Source organism: Leptonychotes weddellii, chromosome 12 (assembly GCF_054177405.1).
Source record: "Leptonychotes weddellii isolate Sample4059 chromosome 12, ASM5417740v2, whole genome shotgun sequence".
Lineage (NCBI taxonomy): Eukaryota > Metazoa > Chordata > Mammalia > Carnivora > Phocidae > Leptonychotes > Leptonychotes weddellii.
In genome coordinates, this window is record NC_138380.1 from 46,938,083 (window position 1) to 46,957,992 (window position 19,910).

The window sequence follows — 19,910 nt, forward strand, 5'->3', positions numbered from 1 at the left end:
GATCTTCGACTGCTATCTAATGCTGCCTGATGCATTTATCCTCTTATTTGTGGTGACTGGCACCAGGTTCCCACTAGTGCCGTTGGTAGTGTTGGTTGCCGAGCCGTTCACAACAATATAGTCGACCTTGTTCTCCAGCTTTACCAAACGTTGTAAAATGTCATCTAAAAGGACAGCAATTGTTCTTTTTAGATCCGCTAGGGAAGAAATCAGAATACACTGTATTAAACACTGATAGAACACTTCATATTTGTATTTTCCTAGTTTGGGGGGGAACTGAAACATTACTAAGGCATCCGAGAGAAAATATACTAGAGACAAGGCACTCACACTACGCATTGGAAAAACCTAATTATTTTAATCAACAGCATCACATACAGAGCTTCCTAAAGGAATTTCAGAGTTATAAATGTGAAACTCGCTTTTCTAGTGCAATAAAACACATTTAAAGTTTGGTTCAAAACTGTATTCCCTCTGTAAGGAACCCCATTTACCTTGAGTTTCTTAAGCAGTTTGTAAAGATGACTGTGGGCAAGGCAGGTAAGGTAAAAAACCAGGTGAGCTAAGTAAGAAATTCAATGAAATGCTGAAACAAGAAACCTGGATCCTCCAGAAGCTGAAGTGTGTGTGTGAGTGGCGGAGCCTAGGATTCAGGGCAGATGCCAGGAAACTGATCAGTGCAACAGAGATACTAGCCGTGGTACTGGCTTAAATTTCTTCCAGAATGACGGGGAAGTTTATACCTCTTTGAGAGGTTACGGGGTTTCAATAGGATTTACCTGGAAAGAATGAAATTATGACTCTTCCTTAGAATTATTTTTCCAAGCTTCCCCAAGGTACCTAGTATATATGAGGTGCTCAGTAAATGGCAACTAATACTGTGATTTTTTGCTGATCCCGAACCAAAAAAGCAACTCTAGCTCTAACAAACATCTAACAACAATTGATAAGTTTGCTGATGGTTCCGTTACAAAGAGATCAGAAAAAGCACAAGCAAAATAAAAAACATAAATTGGATTTCATCAAAATTTAAAACTTTTGGGCATCTAAGAACATTATCCAGGGCGCCTGGGTGGCTCAGTTGGTTAAGTGACTGCCTTCGGCTCAGGTCATGATCCTGGAGTCCCGGGATCGAGTCCCGCATCGGGCTCCCTGCTCGGCGGGGAGTCTGCTTCTCCCTCTGACCCTCCTCCCTCTCATGCTCTGTTTCTCATTCTCTCTGTCTCAAATAAATAAAATCTTTAAAAAAAAAAAAAAAAAAGAACATTATCCAGAAAGTGAAAATAACAAGCAGAATGGAAGACACTATTTGCAAATCATGTATCTGACAAGGGTTTAATCTCAAAAACATCTAAAAAACCCTTGAACAACAAAAGGACCCAAGTTTTTTTTTTTTTTTTTTAAAGATTTTATTTATTTATTTGAGAGAAAGAGAATGAGAGAGAGAGAACACCTGAGAGGGGATAGAGTCAGGGGACGAAGCAGACTCCCCGCCGAGCAGGAAGCCCGATGCAGGACTCGATCCCGGGACTCCAGGATCATGACCTGAGCCAAAGGCAGTCGCTTAACCAACTGAGCCACCCAGGCGCCCTGGACCCAAGTTTTTAAATGAGCAAAGGACTTGAATAGACATTTCCCCAAATAAGATATGCAAATCAATAGTAAGCGCAAGAAAAGATGCCCGACATCACAATGAGATACCACTTCAACCTACCAGGATGGCTATAATCAAAGAAAGGGAAAAACAGTACAGTACTGGAACAAAAATAGAAACACAGCTCAGTGGAAAAGACAGACTCCAGAAATAAACCTGTGCTTATATGGTCAATTAATCCACGACAAAGTAGGCAAGAATACACAATAGGAAAAAGACAGTGTCTTCAACAAATGCTGCTGGGAAAACTGGACAGCTTCATGCAAAAGAATGAAATTGAACCATTTTCTAACATCATACACAAAAATAAACTCAACATGGATTAAAACCTAAATGTGAGACCTAAATTCCTATAAGAAAACATAAGCAGTACTTTTTTGACATTGGCCATAGAAACATTTTTCTAGATAGGTCTTCTCTGGCAAGGGAAACAAAAGCAAAATTAAAGTATTGGGACTACACCAAAATAAAAAGCTTTTGCACAGGCAAGGAATCCATCAACAAAACAAAAAAGGCAACCTACTGAATGGGAGAAGATATGTGCAAATTATGTATCTGAAAAGGGGTGAATATCCAAAATATATAAAGAACTTGTACAACTCAACACCAAAAAAATAATAATATGATTAAAAATGGGCAGAGGACCATTATAGACATTTTTCCAAAGAACACATACAGATGGCCAACAGATACATGAAAAGATGCTCAACATCACTTATCATCAGGAAATGAATGCAAATCAAAACCACAATGAGGGGCGCCTGGGTGGGCGTCGGTTAAGCATCTGCCTTCAGCTCAGGTCATGATCCAGGGGTCCTGGGATGGAGACCCACGTCGGGATCCCTGCTCAGCTGGGAGCCTGCTTCTCCCTCTCCCCACTGCTCATGCTATCTCTCTCTCTCTCATTCCCTCAAATAAATAAAATCTTTAAAAATTTTTAAATTTAAATAAAAAAAAAACCCACAATGAGATATCACCTTACACCGTCAGAACAGCTAAAATCAAAGCAAGAAATAACAAGTGTTAGCGAGGAAGTGGAGAAAAAGGAACCCTCATACACTATTAGTGGGAATGCAAATTGGTGCAGCCACTGTGGAAAATAGTATGGAGGTTCCTCAAACCATTAAAAATAGAATTACCATATAATTCAGTTAATTCCACGACTGGGTATTTATCCAAGAAAACAAAAACATTAATTTGAAAAGATACAAGCACCCCTATGTTTACTGCAGCATTATTTACAATAGCCAAGATACAGAAGCAACCCAAGTGTCCATCCATAGATGAATGGGTAAAGAAGATGTATTATATATACAATGGAATATTACTCAGCCATAAGAAGAATGAAATCTTGCCATCTGCAACGACGTGGATGGAGATAGAGAATATAATGCTAAGTGAAATAAGTCAGACAGAAAAACACAAATACCATCTGATTTCATTCATATGTAGAATTTAAGAAACAAAACAAATGAACAAAGAAAAAAAGAGACCAAAAAAACAGATTCGCAAATAGAGAACTGGTGGTTGCCAGAGGGGTGGTGTGTAGGGGAGATGGGTAAAATAGATAAAAGAGGATTAAGAGTACACTTATCTTGATACACCTGAAACTAATATAATAACACTGTTAATTATGCTTCAACAACAACAAAAAATTTTTAGAAGAAAATAAGCATTGGTAAGATATGGAGAAACTGGAACTCTCATACACTGCTGGTGTGAATATACAATGGTACAACCACTGTAGAAAACAGTTTGGCAGTTCCTCAAAAAGCTAAACATAAAACTACCACATGACCCTGGAATTCCACTCCTAGGTTTGTATACATTCCCCCAAATTGAAAAGAGACTCAGAGATACTGGTACACCAATATTCACAATAGCCCAAAGGTGGAAACAACCCAAGTGTCCACCAATAGATGAAGAGATTGACAAAATGTGGTATATGCATGCAATGGAACATTATTTAGTGGAAGATGTTCTCTCTTTTTTAGATGGGGGGAGGGGAAGAGGGAGAGAGAATCTTAAGCAGGCTCCACACCCAGCTTAGAGCCCCATGCAGGGCTCCATTTCACGACCCTGAGATCATGACCTAAGCCAAAATCAAGAGTCAGACGCTTAACTGACTGAGCCACTCAAGTGCTCCAAAAGGGAAGATGTTCTGAGACATGCTACAACATGGATGGATTTAAATACATTACACAAAGTGAAATAAGCCACACCAAAAAAGGGACAAATATATGGTTCCACTTACGTGAACTACCTAGAACAGACAAATTCATAAAGACAGAAAGTAGATTAGAGGTTACCAAAGGCCAGGGAAATGGTGAAATGGCAAGTTCTTGCTTAATGGTTAGTTTCATGTTTAGAGTGATGCAAGTTTTATAAAGTTAATAGTAATGGTTGTACAACACTGAGACTATAATTAACACCACTGAACTATATACTTTAAAAATGATTAAAATGTCAAATTTAATGTTATATTTATCATAATGTTTAAAAAGTGAAAAAATATCCAAAAGGAGTAGTGAGAGTAGCGGTGGTGGGTGGTGGTAGAGGGTGATAAGAAAATGCTTATTACAAAATAAAACAAAAAATTAGAAAATACTTATTAAAAACAAAACAAGAAATCAATGTAATATAAAGTGACATGAAAACTCTATTTGGAGGAAGTCTAAAGCATGAAAGAATGAGACTTTCCAAGAAGTGTATCTTCTGGCATCATTCATCATGAGAACTTACATATTCTAATTTGGTGGAAATGTATAAAAAAAAAAGTATAAGAAAAATCCTGTGACAAGAAGCATTTAGGGATGAAATGTCAAACTGTACCCCAAAGAGCATATACATTTGTATAGAGAAGGAAAGATAAAAACAAATACAGAAAAGTTTTTAGCAAATGGTGAGTATAGATGAAAGATATAGGATGTTTATTATACAATTTGCCCTAATTTTCTGTAGATTGAAAATTTTCAAAATAAAAGATCAGGAAGAAGAGACATTTCTTTATTAAGATCTTCCAATCAAGAGTTACAATAGTATTAGGTAAATAGGAGAGAATTAAATATTTTTTAAAAAATCTTTCAGCAACAAGACTAAAGGATCTGTTTTCCCTGGGGGTTACCTCCTGTATATTTGAAGAGGTAGCAACATAGGCCAGAAAGGTCTAGATAGAATAGACTGGGGTGGGGGTGGGGGTTGTCTATCAGCCTGTTAATATAAAATGAAGCTAAAGCCCCAGGATGTTTGACACCAAGCTGAGGTGTGACCTGAATTACAAAGGTACAGCCTAATCACTGATTAGAATTAAGGCTTAATAACAAAGCTAAAGGTAGAACGAATGCAAAACAACTATTTGGTAATTTTACTTCAATAATGTCCTAAATTGTTAAATGAACCCTTCCAAATATTCTAAAATCAACTGGGGCCGTTTTTTGATAGAGAGAAGGAAACAGAGAGTGCACAGGTGCGTGCAGGTGTAGTGGGGAGGGTCAAAGGGAAAGAGAATCTCAAGCAGGCTCCACACCCAGCACAGAGCCCAACACAGGGCTCAATCTCACAACCCTGAGATCATAGCCTGAGCTGAAATCAAGAGTCAGAGGCTTAACCGGCTGAGCCACCGAGGCACCCCTAAAATCAACTGTTTTAATAAAACATTACAAAAAACTCAGATTTCAACCATTTTGCTCCATGATATAAAATCAGTTAGTTGACAAAAATAAAACTACTGTTTCCTGAACCTGGGATTCTTTTGAATATACCAAAATTCCCTTTCTCTAAATTCACAATATAATTTTATGTTTACATCTGATGGGATTACATATTTACGGGAATTACATGTTTATATTATATGGGAGTCCACAGTACTTATCCATAAAGCCCTATCATTGAAGGTGCTGGCTTATTAATAACTCCTTTCCTGCCCCTTTTCAGGACCCCTAAAAGCTACCTGAAAGCAGTATCATAGCCATCCTTTTACTCTCAGGTCACGATTTTGATACTTATCACACAGTGGACACTCAACAAATGTTTGAAATAAACATTTGCTGAATGTCTGGCTCATGTGTTTGGTAGGTGATATCATTGTTGAGATTGATGTAAAGGACCAGATTTAGGAAATAAAACCCTTTTTTAAAAAAATACTTTATTTATTAGAGAGAGAGAGAGCACAGGCAGGGGAGGGGCAGAGGGCAATGGAGATGCAGACTCCCCACTGAGCATGAAGCCCTATGTGGGACTCGATCCCAGGACCCCAAGATTATGACCTGGAAGTCAGATGCTTAACCAAATGAGCCACCCAGGTACCCTGGAAATAAAGCCCTTTAAGACTGTTCTATATCTGCTTTAAGCTTCCCTATTCTGGAAGAAGAAATCAAATAGTTTGGGGGGGGGGGAAGGAAAGAAAGAAAAAAATGAGCTATAACAAAGACATAGATACCATCAAAATTACACCTAGCCCAATTATTTCACTGTACACAAAAACCAAAAGGAGAATATAATGCTATTAAATATACTAAAAATACTGCATATAAAAAGATTTTAACTACACTAAACATAATCAGGAACTGTGAGGCACAGCAGGAAGCCACTATCATACCAAGGCCTATGGAACACAGGGAGAAAGCAGCGAGGAAACCAGAGCCCAAGCCCCAGGCCACCCAGTGGAAACCAAAGCCAAGGCAGGCAGTCTAGGAGAAGCTGGAGCTAGTAAAGAGAGGGAGGCAGTAAGGGAGGCAGACAGGGAGCGAGAAAAATACCCTAGCCTTTCCCTTCCTCCTACTTTCCAAACTCCTGCCAATGCCCTCCCTTGGCTGAATCCAGGCAGAAGCTCGCTGATTTGGGAACCTGGGAAACACTACCTACTCAAATCACCTCCCTTGAGATACAAAACAAAAGAGAGAAAACATAAGTAACAAATCTGAAGGCAACCAGGCACAGGACCAGCACAAACAGCAAGTATACATGCCTTCACGAACCCCATACTTATGTCTCTCTGCTTTGATTTATCTCTTATTTGTATCTCAGTAGGTTTTGCAGTTGGTATTCTTATGAGCTGCCTCAAATCTGTTATATAGAAGAGAGGCAGATATAAATAAAGATAACCATGTGTGTACACAAAAAAGGGAATAAAATGTAGTAAAATTCAAAATGACTAATGAAAATGAAAGTATTTAATATATCATATAAATCAAAAACTTTGCCTTTATTAACATTTTTCAAATTCAGGAGTGCCTGGGTGGCTCAGTCATTAGGCATCTGCCTTCGGCTCAGGTCATGATCCCAGGGTCCTGGGATCAAGCCCTGCATCGGGCTCCCTGCTCAGCGGGGAGTCTGCTTCTCCCTCTCCCACTCCCCCTGCTTGTGTTCCTGCTCTCGCTATCTCTCTCTGTCAAATAAATAAATAAAATCTTTAAAAATATATATATATATTTTTCCAATTCAAATTGATCTTTTACCACCAGTAACATCAGCTTAATGGTACAAGAAAGCAAGCTTAGAAGTCACTTGTTAATTATCAAAGTGAATTACCTACTATAAAGTTTATTATGAAGCTACTAGCAAAAAAAAAGACTGCTTCCTAAGAAACATGAACTAATTGAAATTGAACAAAGACAGCACTGTTAGGTAAAAGTGGTTTCAAAAACCTCATAAACTCTACAATTAAATGTACATTGTTTAATCTTTTACTTTTCTAATACAGCCACCTTCTCCCACTGAGTACTGAATAAACTGTGTCATTCAATGAAAATTTTATTACTTCTTTACTTCAGAGTGCAAGACACACTGTTTAGACCTCATGAATGGATCCAGATATGTTCCTGTCAAATTTTAAATACAAATTAAGGGGCACCTGGGTGGCTCAGTCGTTAAGCATCTGCCTTTGGCTCAGGTCATGATCCCAGGGTCCTGGGATCGAGCCCCGCATCGGGCTCCCTGCTCCGCGGGAAGCCTGCTTCTCCTTCTCCCACTCCCCCAGCTTGTGTTCCTGCTTTCGCTCTCTCTCTCTCTGTCAAATAAATAAAATCTTTTAAAATAAATAAATAAATACAAATTAAATGCCAAGGGACATAAAATAAGCCTAATTTTTCTTAAGTGAGAAAAGAAAAGCTGGAAAATGAACTTAACTAAACGATATATACCATAAATAAGCTACATTTTAAATAGCCACATCAAAATCACTTCTAACAGGAATTCTGAAATTAACTTTCCTTTAACATATTTAGGATATAAAAACTACTCATTTTATAGGTTTGGTTTGCCTTTTTAATGGTACATAACTTTTTTACTTTGAGATAATTGCAGATTTACATATAGTTGTAAGAAGTAATACAGAAATTCCTGCACTTTTACCCAGTTTCCCCCAATAGTAACATCTTTTAAAACTATATACAACATTACAACCAGAATACTGACATCAATACAGTCAAAATGCAGAATATTTCCATCACCACAAAATTCCCTGTTACCCTTTCATAGTAATACCTACTTGACTGTGTGGAATTGATATTCCTATTTAAACCTCTGTTAGAATTACCTAGCGAAGCCATCTGGGCCTAGAGATTTCTTTTTGGGGAGTTCTTAAGCTATAAATTAAATGTCCCTAATAGTTATAGAGCTCCCACAATTTTTTTAAAGATTTTATTTATTTATTTGACAGAGAGACAGTGAGAGCAGGAACACAAGCAGGGGGAGTGGGAGAGGGGAGAAGCAGGCCTCCCGCTGAGCAGGGAGCCCAATGCAGGGCTCGATCCCAGGACCCTGGGACCATGACCCGAGCCTAAGGCAGACGCTCAACAACTGAGCCACCCAGGCGCCCCAGAGCTCCCACAATTTTTATATTGTATTTTCATTTTCATTTAGTTCAAACTATTTTTTAAATTTCCCTTCAGACTTCTTCTTTGATCCACAGATTTAGAAATGTGTTGTTTAGTTTCCAATTACTTGGAGATTTTCCCTGTTACTGATTTCTAGTTTGAGTTCATTGTGGTCAGAGAACACACTCTGTATAATTTTAATTATTGTAAATGGATTGAGGTTTGTTTTATGGCCCATATGATCTATTTTGGTAACTACTCGATGGACTCAAAAAACAAGTATATTCTGCTGCTGTTGACGGAGCTTCTATATGTATAAGACCCCATTGGTTAGATTGTATTCTTCAGATCTTCTGTATCTTTGCAGATTTTCTAAGTAGTTCTATCAGTTCCTGAGAGCGGGGTGTTTAAGGTCTCAATTATAATTGTGGATTTACCTATTTCTCCTTTTAATTCTACCACTTTGTAGATACAAATGAGGATTGTTATTTCTTCTGGGTGGTTTGACCCTTTTATGATTATACAATGTCCTTCTCTGACTTGGCTAGTTTTCTTTGCTCTAAGTCTGCTTTATCTGATATTAATGGAACCCCTCCTACTTCCCTTTGATTGTTTGCATGATATATCTTTTTCCATCCTTTTACTTTCAGCCAGCCAATATTATTAAATTTGAAATGAGTTTCTTGCAGAGAGCACATACTTGGGCCACATTTCCTAATCCAGTGTGCCAATGTCTTTTAACTCGTATATTTAGAATATTTATATTTAGGGGCGCCTGGGTGGCTCAGTTGGTTAAGCATCTGCCTTCAGCTCAGGTCATGATCTCAGGGTCCTGGGATCGAGCCCCTCATCAGGCTCCCTGCTCAGTGGTGAGGCTGCTTCTCCCTCTCCCTCTATGATCTCTCTTGCTCTCATGCTCTCTCAAATAAATAAATAAAAATCTTTAAAAAAAAAAAGAACATTTATATTTAGTGTAATTGTTATATATTAGGACTTAAGTCTGCCATTTAATTTTTTGTTTTATTTGTTCTGTTTTTAACTTCCCTGTTTTCTTTTTCCTGCTTTCTTGTAGATTATTTGGAATATTTTTTAGAATTCTTTTTTTGGTTTATCAGCAGTGTTTCTGAATGTATCTTTTTGTAAAGTTTTAGTGGTTGCTCTAGATATTACATCATATACATAATTTATCACAATGATTTTACTTGAGTGAAATACATAAGCTTCACCTCTCTTTACCATCAATGATTCATTTTATGTCAGCTTGGCTAGGCTACAGTGCATAGACAATACACCAATCTACATGTTATTGTGAAGTCATTTTTAAGATGTGATTCGTATCACATCTCAATATAATATGAGTGGACCTCATTCAACCAGCTGACGACCTTAAGAAAGAAGACAGAGGTTCCTGGAATAGGAAGGAATTCTAACCTCCAGACTGACTGCCTTCAAACTCAGGACTGTAATGTCAACTCCAGCCAGAATTTTCAGCCTATCAGCCTATCCTGCAGACTTTGACTTTCCAGCCCTCATAGTTGTATAAGCCAATTTCTTAAAGTCCATCAATCTCTCTCTCTGCTCTGGAAAACCCTAATATACCATCCTTTTACCCTATTCCATTTATATTGCCTTAAATATTTCCTTTATATACATTTAGAATCACATCCATGTTAAAATTTTGGCTTCAGTCATCATAGTTTAGAAAACTCAAGAAGAAACCTACTGAATTACCCTTATTTTTTTTTTTAAGATTTTATTTATTTAATAAAAGAGAGAGGGGCACCTGGGTGGCTCAGATGGTTAAGCGTCTGCCTTCGGCTCAGGTCATGATCTCAGGGTCCTGGGATCGAGTCCCACATCGGGCTCCCTGCTCCTTGGGAGCCTGCTTCTCCCTCTGCCTCTCTCTCTCTCTCTCTCTGTCTCTCATGAATAAATAAATAAAATTAAAAAAAAAAGAAAGAAAAGAAAAAAAGAAAATCTCTACATATTTAAAAAAAATAAATAAATAAAATAAAAGAGAGAGACACAGCGAGAGAGGGAACACAAGCAGGGGGAGTGGGAGAGGGAGAAGCAGGCTCCCCGCTGAGCAGGGAGCCCGATGTGAGGCTCGATCCCAGGACCCCGGGAACATGACCTGAGCTGAAAGCAGACACTTAATGACTGAGCCACCCAGGCACCCCTACCCTTATTTTTATTTGCTGTGTTCTGTCTTCCTTCCTGACAGTTCCAAGGTTCCTCCTTTTATTTTTTGTTTAGAGTACTTCCTTTAGCCATCTCTTAGAGTAGGTCTGCTAATCTTTTCCTTCATCTGAGAAGGTCTTTGATATCCCTTTCATTCCTAAAGGATATTTTCACTGGGTATCGAATTCTGTATTTTTTTAAATATTTATTTAAGTAATCTCTACACTCAACCTGGGGCTCGAACTCACCACCCTAAGATTAAGAGTCTCATGCTTTTCTGACTGAGCCAGCCAGGAGTCCCTAGAATTCTGTATGGCTAATTCTTTCCTTTCAGCACCTTAAGAATATTTTGTCACTTCCTTCAGGCCTCAGTGGTTTCTGATGAGAAATGCACTGTCGGGGCGCCTGGGTGGCTCAGTTGGTTGAGCGACTGCCTTCGGCTCGGGTCATGATCCTGGAGTCCCGGGATCGAGTCCCGCATTGGGCTCCCTGCTCGGCGGGGAGTCTGCTTCTCCCTCTGACTCTCCTCCCTCTCATGTTCTCTGTCTCTCATTCTCTCTCAAATAAATAAATAAAATCTTTAAAAAAAAAAAAAAAAGAAATGCACTGTTATTTGAATTATTTTTCCACTAGAAGGTGTCATTTTTTTTCCCTCCAATTGCATTTAAGATTTTTTTTTTCTAGTTGCTCTGTAAGTTTTCAGAAGCTTAATTATGATATACCTTGACATGGATTTTAGGGGGCTTACCCTACTTAGGGTTCACTCAGCTTCTTAAATCTAAGGTCTATGTCTCAGCAAATTTAGGAAGTTTGCAACCATTATTGTTTTGAGTACTTTTCCAGCTCTGCCCTTATTCTCCCCTCCTTCCAAAACTCCAATGACACAAATGTTACATCTTTTGTTATAGTCCCACAGGTTTCTAAATCTCGGGATTTTTTCCAAGTCTATTTTTTCTCGTGTTCAGATTGGGTAATTATATTGTTCTATATTCCAGTTCACTGATTCTTTCATTTCCATTCTGTTAAGTCAATCTGCTGAGCTTTTTATTTCAATTACTGTACTTTTCAGTTCAAAAACTTCCATTTGGTTTTTCTTTATACGTTCTATTTATATCCTGAGACTTTCTATTCCTTTGTTGAGGCTATTTTTTCATTTGCTCTATGTTCATTAATTCCTCATTGAAGCATTTTTAATGACTGTTTTAAAATATTTTTCAGATAATTCTAACACCTGCCAATGATTGTCTTCTCTCATTCAGTTAAGAGATTTAACCAATTCTTAGTATGACAAGTGATTTTTATTTGAAACCTGGACACTTACATATTAGTTTATGAGATCCTGGATCTTATTTAAATCTCCTGTATTAGATGGTTTTCTGATACTACTGTGGCAGGGCAGAGGGGTGCCCCCTTACTACTGCCTGGTGGAAGGAGAAGTCTAAGTTCCCCATTTAGCCTCCATTGTCACCCTGAGGGTGGTGAGCTCCTCATCACTGCTGAATGGAGGTAGGAGTTCCAGGTCCCCAAGTACTCTTCATTGATACTGTGGCAGGGATGGCCTCCTTACCTCTGGGCAATAGTGAAAGTCCTGACTCTCCATTAAGACTCCTCTGACATCACCCCAGAGAGTGTGGGATGGGCACCTCACTACTGCCAGGTGGGCATGGAAGTCCTGGCTCCCCATGTGGTCTCCAGTGGTACCATGAGGGAGGGGGATGTTGGATGCCTCATTATAGTATCACCAGGGTGGAAATGTAGGCTCCCCATTTGGCCTTTGATCATGCAGGTAGTGGTGCAGCCACAATATTTTCCTGTGATGTCTGGCTGGAGAATTGTTATTGTCTAAAAGTTTTCTGTCTTGTCAGGCTGCCCCTTTCTTGGCTACAAGAACAGGTTTCTATTGGGGAGGTTACTGGCTTCTTCAGCTCTAAGTCTGGAATATATGAGGTTAAAACAAAACAAAACAGGGGTGTCTGGGTGGCTCAGTTGGTTAAGTGTCTGCCTTTGGCTCAGGTCATGATCCCAGGGTCCTGGGATCAAGCCCCGCATTGGGCTCTCTGCTCAGGGGGGAGCCTGCTTTCCCCTCCCCCCCCCCACTCTTGCACTCTCTCTCGCTCTAATAAATAAATAAAATCTTAAAAAAAAAAAAATTGGGATCATACCACTGTATCCTGAGGTCCCTAGCCAGTCTGACTTTTTCTCTTCTAGATCCTTATGCTTGTTTTATATAAAATGTCCAGAGTTGGGGCACCTGGGTGGCTCAGTCGTTAAGCGTCTGCCTTCGGCTCAGGTCATGATCCCAGGATCCTGGGATCGAGCCCCGCATCGGGCTTCCTCCTCCGTGGGAAGCCTGCTTCTCCCTCTCCCCCTCCCCCTGCTTGTGTTCCCTCTGTCACTATATCTCTCTGTCAGATAAATAAATAAAATCATTAAAAAAAAAAAAAATGTCCAGAGTTTTCAGTTGTACTTAAATGGGAATAGGGAAAGATGGATAGCATAGGAACAGGGAAAGGAGGGATCCCCATCTTCTCAAAGTCCCTAATTTAGGGAATTTTTTAAAATTGGTTTTCTTCAACCTTAAAAGATATTCTCTAGGGGTGCCTGGTGGCTCAGTCGCTGGGCGTCTGCCTTCGGCTCAGGTCATGATCCGGGGGTCCAGGATCAAGCCCCCATCAGGCTCCCTGCTCGGCGGGAAGCCTGCTTCTCCCTCCTCCACTCCCCCTGCTTGTGTTCCCTCTCTCGCTGTCTCTTTCTCTGTCAAGTAAATAAATGAAATTAAAAAAAAAAAAAAAAAGATATTCTCTAGGGGTGCCTCGGTGGCTCAGTCAGTTAAGCGTCTACCTTCAGCTCAGGTCATCATCTCTGGGTCCTGGGATCCAGCCCTGCATCAGGCTCCATACTCAGTGGAGAGTCTGCTTCTCCCTCTCCCTCTCCCACTACCACCATTTGTATGCTTTCTTGCTCTCTCAAATAAAACCTTTAAAAAAAGGATTCTGTAGCAGCTTGTTTTCTGAAAATGTTTATAGCACTGTTTCCATTCATTACTTATATAATAGCTTACATATTCGAAAAATTGATTCAATTAAAATTTAACCTCCATTTCTTTCTCTTTTTTTAAGATTTTATTTGGGATCATGACCTGAGCTAAAGGCAGACACTTAACCGACTGAGCCACCCAGGCGCCCCTTAACCTCCATTTCTAAAGGGAATTTTTTATAGACTTATATGGAAGAACTATTTGTTAACTTATTTGCAGAAAAGCATTTAAATATCAGTATGAAATTGTTCTCTAATTCTCCCAAAATATTTTTCAAGTCCATCTTTTAAAAATGTTTACCACACAGGCAGACAGGAAAACCAAAACTCTTAAAAGAAAATAGGGTCAGTCTCTGGAGGGAAAAAGCCTGTACTGATAAAATATTAGTATTGCTACAGATTCAGGAACAGTATAGGAAACCATGCATCAACTGCAAAGTGTCCTCTTAACAGTCACTGTGAAGCTCAGAGCAAGTATCCCCAATTCATTGTTCTAGGCAAAACCCAGAATCCAAAAGAGATGTTACATGGGAAGAAACAAAATTACATCAGAGAAGATTAAGAACATTGAGAAAAAGACATAAAGCAGTTAGAAATGAGTTTATGTTACAGATAAAGCACAAGTTACTGCTCAAAATTTACAGACAGTGATCTATAAAGCTGAACTGATCTGCCTATGACCTTTGCAACAGTAACAATCCACTGAAGACTAGCATTTAAAAAAATTACGTTAGGGGTGCCTGGGTGGCTCAGTCGGTTAAGCATCTGCCTTGGGCTCAGGTCATGATCCTGGGGTCCTGGGATCAGGCCCCGAGTCCAGCTCCCTGCTCAGCAGAGACTCTGCATCTCCCTCTCCTTCTCCCTCTGCCCCTCCCCCAACTCGTGCTCACTCGCACTCTCTCTCTCAAATAAATAAAATCTTTTAAAAAAAAGCTTATGCTTATTTTCCCAACCTGGAAAAAGAGGTTAAATAGCTCAAGGGCAGACCATTCAATAAATGTTTTTAATTGACTAGCTTTTTTGTATAGCAATGAGAAGCAAATGGTTTCTAGAGATGGCTAAAGGTTCAAGTACTCCAGAACTTGTAAAAATCTCATTTTATTGTAACTTACATTGCCATGTCAAATTAATGGAGCAAAAGATGGAATTCAAATAATCAATCTAGACTAACTGGCTACCTAATTTGGAAAAAGGAACCTGCATCTCTTACTGCTTGCACCAGAAATTTCAACTACATTAGAGACATAAATGTAAGAACAAAAACAGAAACAAAAAAGCCCCACCATATTAGAGTGTAAGCTCTGGAGGAAAAATTTTAAGCATAAAACTAAACAATAAAAATGATAGACTACAGGGCGCCTGGCTGGCTCAGTTGTTAAGCATCTGCCTTCAGCTCAGGTCATGATCCCAGGGTCCTGGGATCGGCCCGCACTGGGCTTCCTGCTGAGCAGGAAGCCTGCTTCTCCCTCTCCCACTCCCCCTGCTTGTATCCCCTCTCTCACTTCTCTCTCTGTCAAATAAATAAAATCTTAAAAAAAAAAAAATGATAGACCACATGAATTTTTAAAACAATATACCAAGTTATTAGGCAACTAAAACCAGAGGAAAACATTTGCAACATATAACAGCATTAATGTCTTTATAAAGAAGCAGTCAATTAAGAAATTTCCCAGCAGAAAAATTGGCAAAGGATACAAACAATTCATTCACACAAACAAAAAATACAAATAGCCAACAAACAAAATCTTTTAACCGCTCCTATAAACAAAGAAATGCAAAAGCAAACAATTAGAGGTCATTTAAAAATTAAATAAAATTGGTATAGTGTGGAGAAACTGGCATTTTCACACTGGTGGGAAAGTGGTCGTAGGAATGTATACTGGTGGGGCCATTCTGAAGGACAATCTCACAAATGTCTATTAAATTTAACATGCATATCCTTGACCAAAAAACTCCACTTCTAGGAAATCGACCCTCCGGAAACATTCACACAAACATGAAATACCCACACACTTATACTCACACATACATTTCACACCATACATACATACATTGCAGCATTGAATCAAACACAAAAAAGGTTAGCAACAAATTATCCATCATTACAAAATAAGTGGGCAGGGGTGGGGATGGGAGGGGAAGGTTAAGGAATATTTATAAAATAAAACAATATTAAGTCATTGTAAAGAATATTTAGACCTATATGTAATAACATGGAAAGATATTCACAGTAATTAAGTGAAAACAGATAAGCTGCAAACTAGTATCCACAGTACAATTCCATTTTTGTTCAAAATCAAACAATGTGCTAGGTCATGCGTAGGCAAACTACAGCTGGTTGGCTGTCTTGGTAAATAAAAGTTGCGCTGGAACACAGCCACGCTCATTTATTGCAATGGAGACCATATGACCCACAAATCTGAAAATATTTACTATTTAGCCCTTAAAGGAAAAGCCCCCAATATGGGCCAAATGAACTGACATTCTCTCTGCCCTACTTTTACTTATCTGTGTTGTATATTTCTGCAATATTACAATGTTTATAATAAACATATATTTATAATCAGAACGAAGTAAAGCAGTATTTCTGGGAATTGGTTAAATACCATGTGGGCATTAAATGATGTAGGTATATATTCACTGACATAGAAATATTTCCACCATATATTAAATTTTAAAATAGTTTATCAAATACCATATGTAGATACCTCTGATGGTTGCTTTCAAAACCAAGTCGTTATGCACAGCTGGGCAGCAGAGCACAGAGGGCTGCTACCTTTTAAAATATCACAGTTATTTTGCTCAAGTAGAAGGAATTTATTTTCAAGCATTTCTCTTGTTCTAAAAGATTTGCTTCTTCGTTCTTTTTTTTTTTTTTTTTAAGATTTTATTTATTAATTTGACAGAGACACAGACAGAGGGAACACAAGCAGGGGGAGTGGGAGAGGGAGAAGCAGGCTTCCCGCAGAGCAGGGAGCCCGATGCGGGACTCGATCCCAGGACCCTGGGATCATGACCTGAGCCGAAGGCAGACGCTTAAGGACTGAGCCACCCAGGCGCCCCTTCTTCGTTATTTCTATCAGTGTCCTTAGACTAAGCAGAATGTAAAACAATGTAATTTCTGCATCTCTGTCTGCCACAAGTACCTCCATTTCATGTATAGCAGCTCCTTCATCTCTAAGTCATCTAAATTTGATCCTCAAGAGCAAATGCAGGCTAACCCTCATCAATTCATAAGAACTGTCATAAAGGGGAGAAGAAAAATAGAAAGTGTCCAGGGTACTCCCGGATAAAGATGGTAAACTGAAAAAAGGCATTTAACCTCTGCTGACTCTGGATGAAAGAGGACTTCAACCACCTCCATTTTGACCTCAGTCTGTACTTTCTAATTGATTAAGTTCTTCTTTCCAGATTATCTCTTAACTCTGGCAAAAGATCTTGTGGACAAAGCATCCCATGATGGGAACCCAAACTACCCCCTCAAGTATAAGAACTGCCCTGAGCCAGCAAGACCCTGCATGATTGACCCCAAGACAATGATCAATTGAACCTTTACTGCCTACCTGCACATACCCACCAACCTTTGTCCCACATTTTCTTTACATAAATCTGGAAGCATTTTCGGCACTTTGGAGACAAGCTTAGGGACACTAGTCCACTGTCTCCCAGTGGTGGCCTCACTGAAATAAATTCCTTTCTTGTTTCACTACCGCTCATTGTCTCTGCCTCTGCATTTTGTCAGGGCAAGTGGCAGAACGTGGTCTGTTTCAGCCTCCCAGAGCCAGATGCTCTCACACCCCTGCATCTTGGCTACATGGATACTCCACCAAAACAGTAAGGGTGCTTTTAGCTCTCTTTTTCTTTCTTTTTTTAAGCATAAAACCACGAAGCCAAGGGGCTCCTGGGTGGCTCAGTTGTTAAGCGTCTGCCTTCAGCTCAGGTCATGATCCCAGCGTCCTGGGATCGAGCCCCGCATCGGGCTCCCTGCTCTGCGGGAAGCCTGCTTCTCCCTCTCCCACTCCCCCTGCTTGTGCTCGCTCTCTCGCTGTGTCTCTGTCAAATAAATAAATAAAATCTTTAAAAAAAAAACCACGAAGCCAAAGATAACAGAAGACAAGACAATAGCAACACAACTCCAGAAACTGGAAAGCAGAGAGATGAGTGTTAGCTGACTTAACAGACCTGAAAATGTTGGATCTTAAAAGAGAAGAAAAACCAAGAAGCAATTCGATTACCTCCACAGAACTGTGGGGTTCTTAAAAGGCCCAGGGATTGTTATACTGGGTACCAATGAAAATAGGGGGTGGAGCACCTGGGGGGTGGAGCACCTGGGTGGCTCAGTTGGTTAAGCATCTGACTCTTGATCTCACCTCAGGTCTCAATCTCAGGGTCATGAGTTCAAGCCCCTCATTGGGCTCCACACTGGGCATGGAGCCTACTTTAAAAAAGAAAAGAAAATAGGGGAAAAGAAAAGAGTAAAATAGAAGAATTGGGTGAAAATTTATGTATGATGACATTTGATTCCTAAATTATCTAGAACACTCCCACACTGGGCAATAGTCCCTCACCCACCGCAGAAAATATGAGATGCACTTTCTGAAGCCAGTAAAACAGTTGAGGGCCTGGGTACAACACTGAAAACTCAAGGAGTAAATGAAAATTTACATTTACATTTCACTCACTCAGTGAAGCTGAGACTACCCCTCCCCCCGCCCCAGCCTTTTCCTATCATTCAGATCCTAGAACACTTGGAGGCCTACACTCTCCAGCAAGAGACTGTAAGTCCTTCTCTAGGGAATCTGATCAGCTCAAGAGGAAAGGCCTAAATACACTGTTATTTGGGATACCACAAAGAAATAGACACTGATATTATGTAAGAGAGTTCGGCAGGCCTTTGTCCCTAGTTCCTGGAAGGTAGCCTCTAAATGTTTAGAATTTCTTGAGTGATAAGAGTGTCTGTTGTTCACGGTGGGCCTGTGGGGCCCCACCTGATAGTTTATATTAACAAGGTGACTGAGACTAGAACCTTAGATAGTATGTGCTAATGACATGACTCAGGATGGGGGCTGGGCATGCCAGAAAGACCAAACTATGTGATTAGAGAGTCAGGACTTTTCAGTAATGTCAGATGAGAGAGAAGGGCTGGAAATCGAATTCAACCATCTGGCCAATAATCTATAATCACACCTCTCTCCTCGCTCTGCACGCTCTCTCGCTCTCTCTCTCAAATAAATCAATCTTTATTTTTTAAAATTTATTTGAGAGAGAGCACAAGTCAGGGAGAGGGGCAGGGGGAGAAGGAGAAGCAGACTCCTAGCTGAGCAGGGAGCCTGATGTGGGACTCAATCCCAGGACCCTGGGATCATGACCTGAGCCAAAGGCAGATGCTAACCAACTGAGCCACTCAGGCGTCCCTAAATGAAATCCTTTAAAAAAAAAAAAAAAAAAAAAATCACACTCACACAATAAAACCCCAATAAAAATTCTGAACACGAAGTCCAGGTAAGCTTCCCTAATTAACAATACTCTTAATATGGTCACACCCTGGAGTAATGCAAACTGATTCCATGGAGAGAAAACAACAGAAACTTTGCATTTGGAATGCTCTCAGACCCTGCCCTGTGTGTCTCCCTATGGCTGGTTCTGATTTTTCTTTTTGCTATAATAAAACTATAATAGTAAGTACAGTGCTTTCAGAGAGTTCTCTGAGGTGATCTAGTTCATTACTGAACCTCAGGGGGTAGTGTGAACACTCAAATTTGTAGTCAACTGGTCAGATCTAAGAGTGGTCTTGGGACATCCTAATTTGTGGCTAATGTGTAAAGTGAGGGCAGTATTGTGGAGGATTATGCCCTTAACCTGTGAAATCTGGCCTAACTCCAGGTAGTTGGTATCAGAAGTCATTACAAATATTAAGGATACTACCAAGGCAATGTCCCAGCCAGAACATCCTATAGTGAATACCACCCAACAACTCAACACTTTGTTTTTTGGGTTTTTTTTTTAAGATTTTATTTATTTATTTGACAGAGAGAGACACACAGCGAGAGAAGGAACACAAGCAGGGGGAGTGGGAGAGGGAGAAGCAGGCTTCCTGCTGAGCAGGGAGCCCAATGCGGGGCCTAATCCCAGAACCCTGGGATCATGACCTGAGCCGAAGGCAGACGCTTAACGACTGAGCCACCCAGGTGCCCCAACTCAACACTTCCTATCAAACTTTTAGT

General features: G+C 39.8%; 1 protein-coding gene across 5 annotated transcripts in view; it reads right to left on the minus strand.

Moving 5' to 3' along the window:
• Positions 1–6: 6 nt before the first annotated feature.
• Positions 7–19,910, minus strand: part of CCDC126 (coiled-coil domain containing 126) — an 81,050-nt gene continuing 61,146 nt past the window's right edge. For all 5 annotated transcript variants that reach the window (XM_081800428.1, XM_081800426.1, XM_081800424.1 and 2 more), the window contains one exon: positions 7–197. In XM_081800428.1, coding sequence (XP_081656554.1) covers positions 13–197 — 185 coding nt within the window. In that variant the 3' untranslated portion in view covers positions 7–12. The remainder of the gene's footprint in view (positions 198–19,910) is intronic.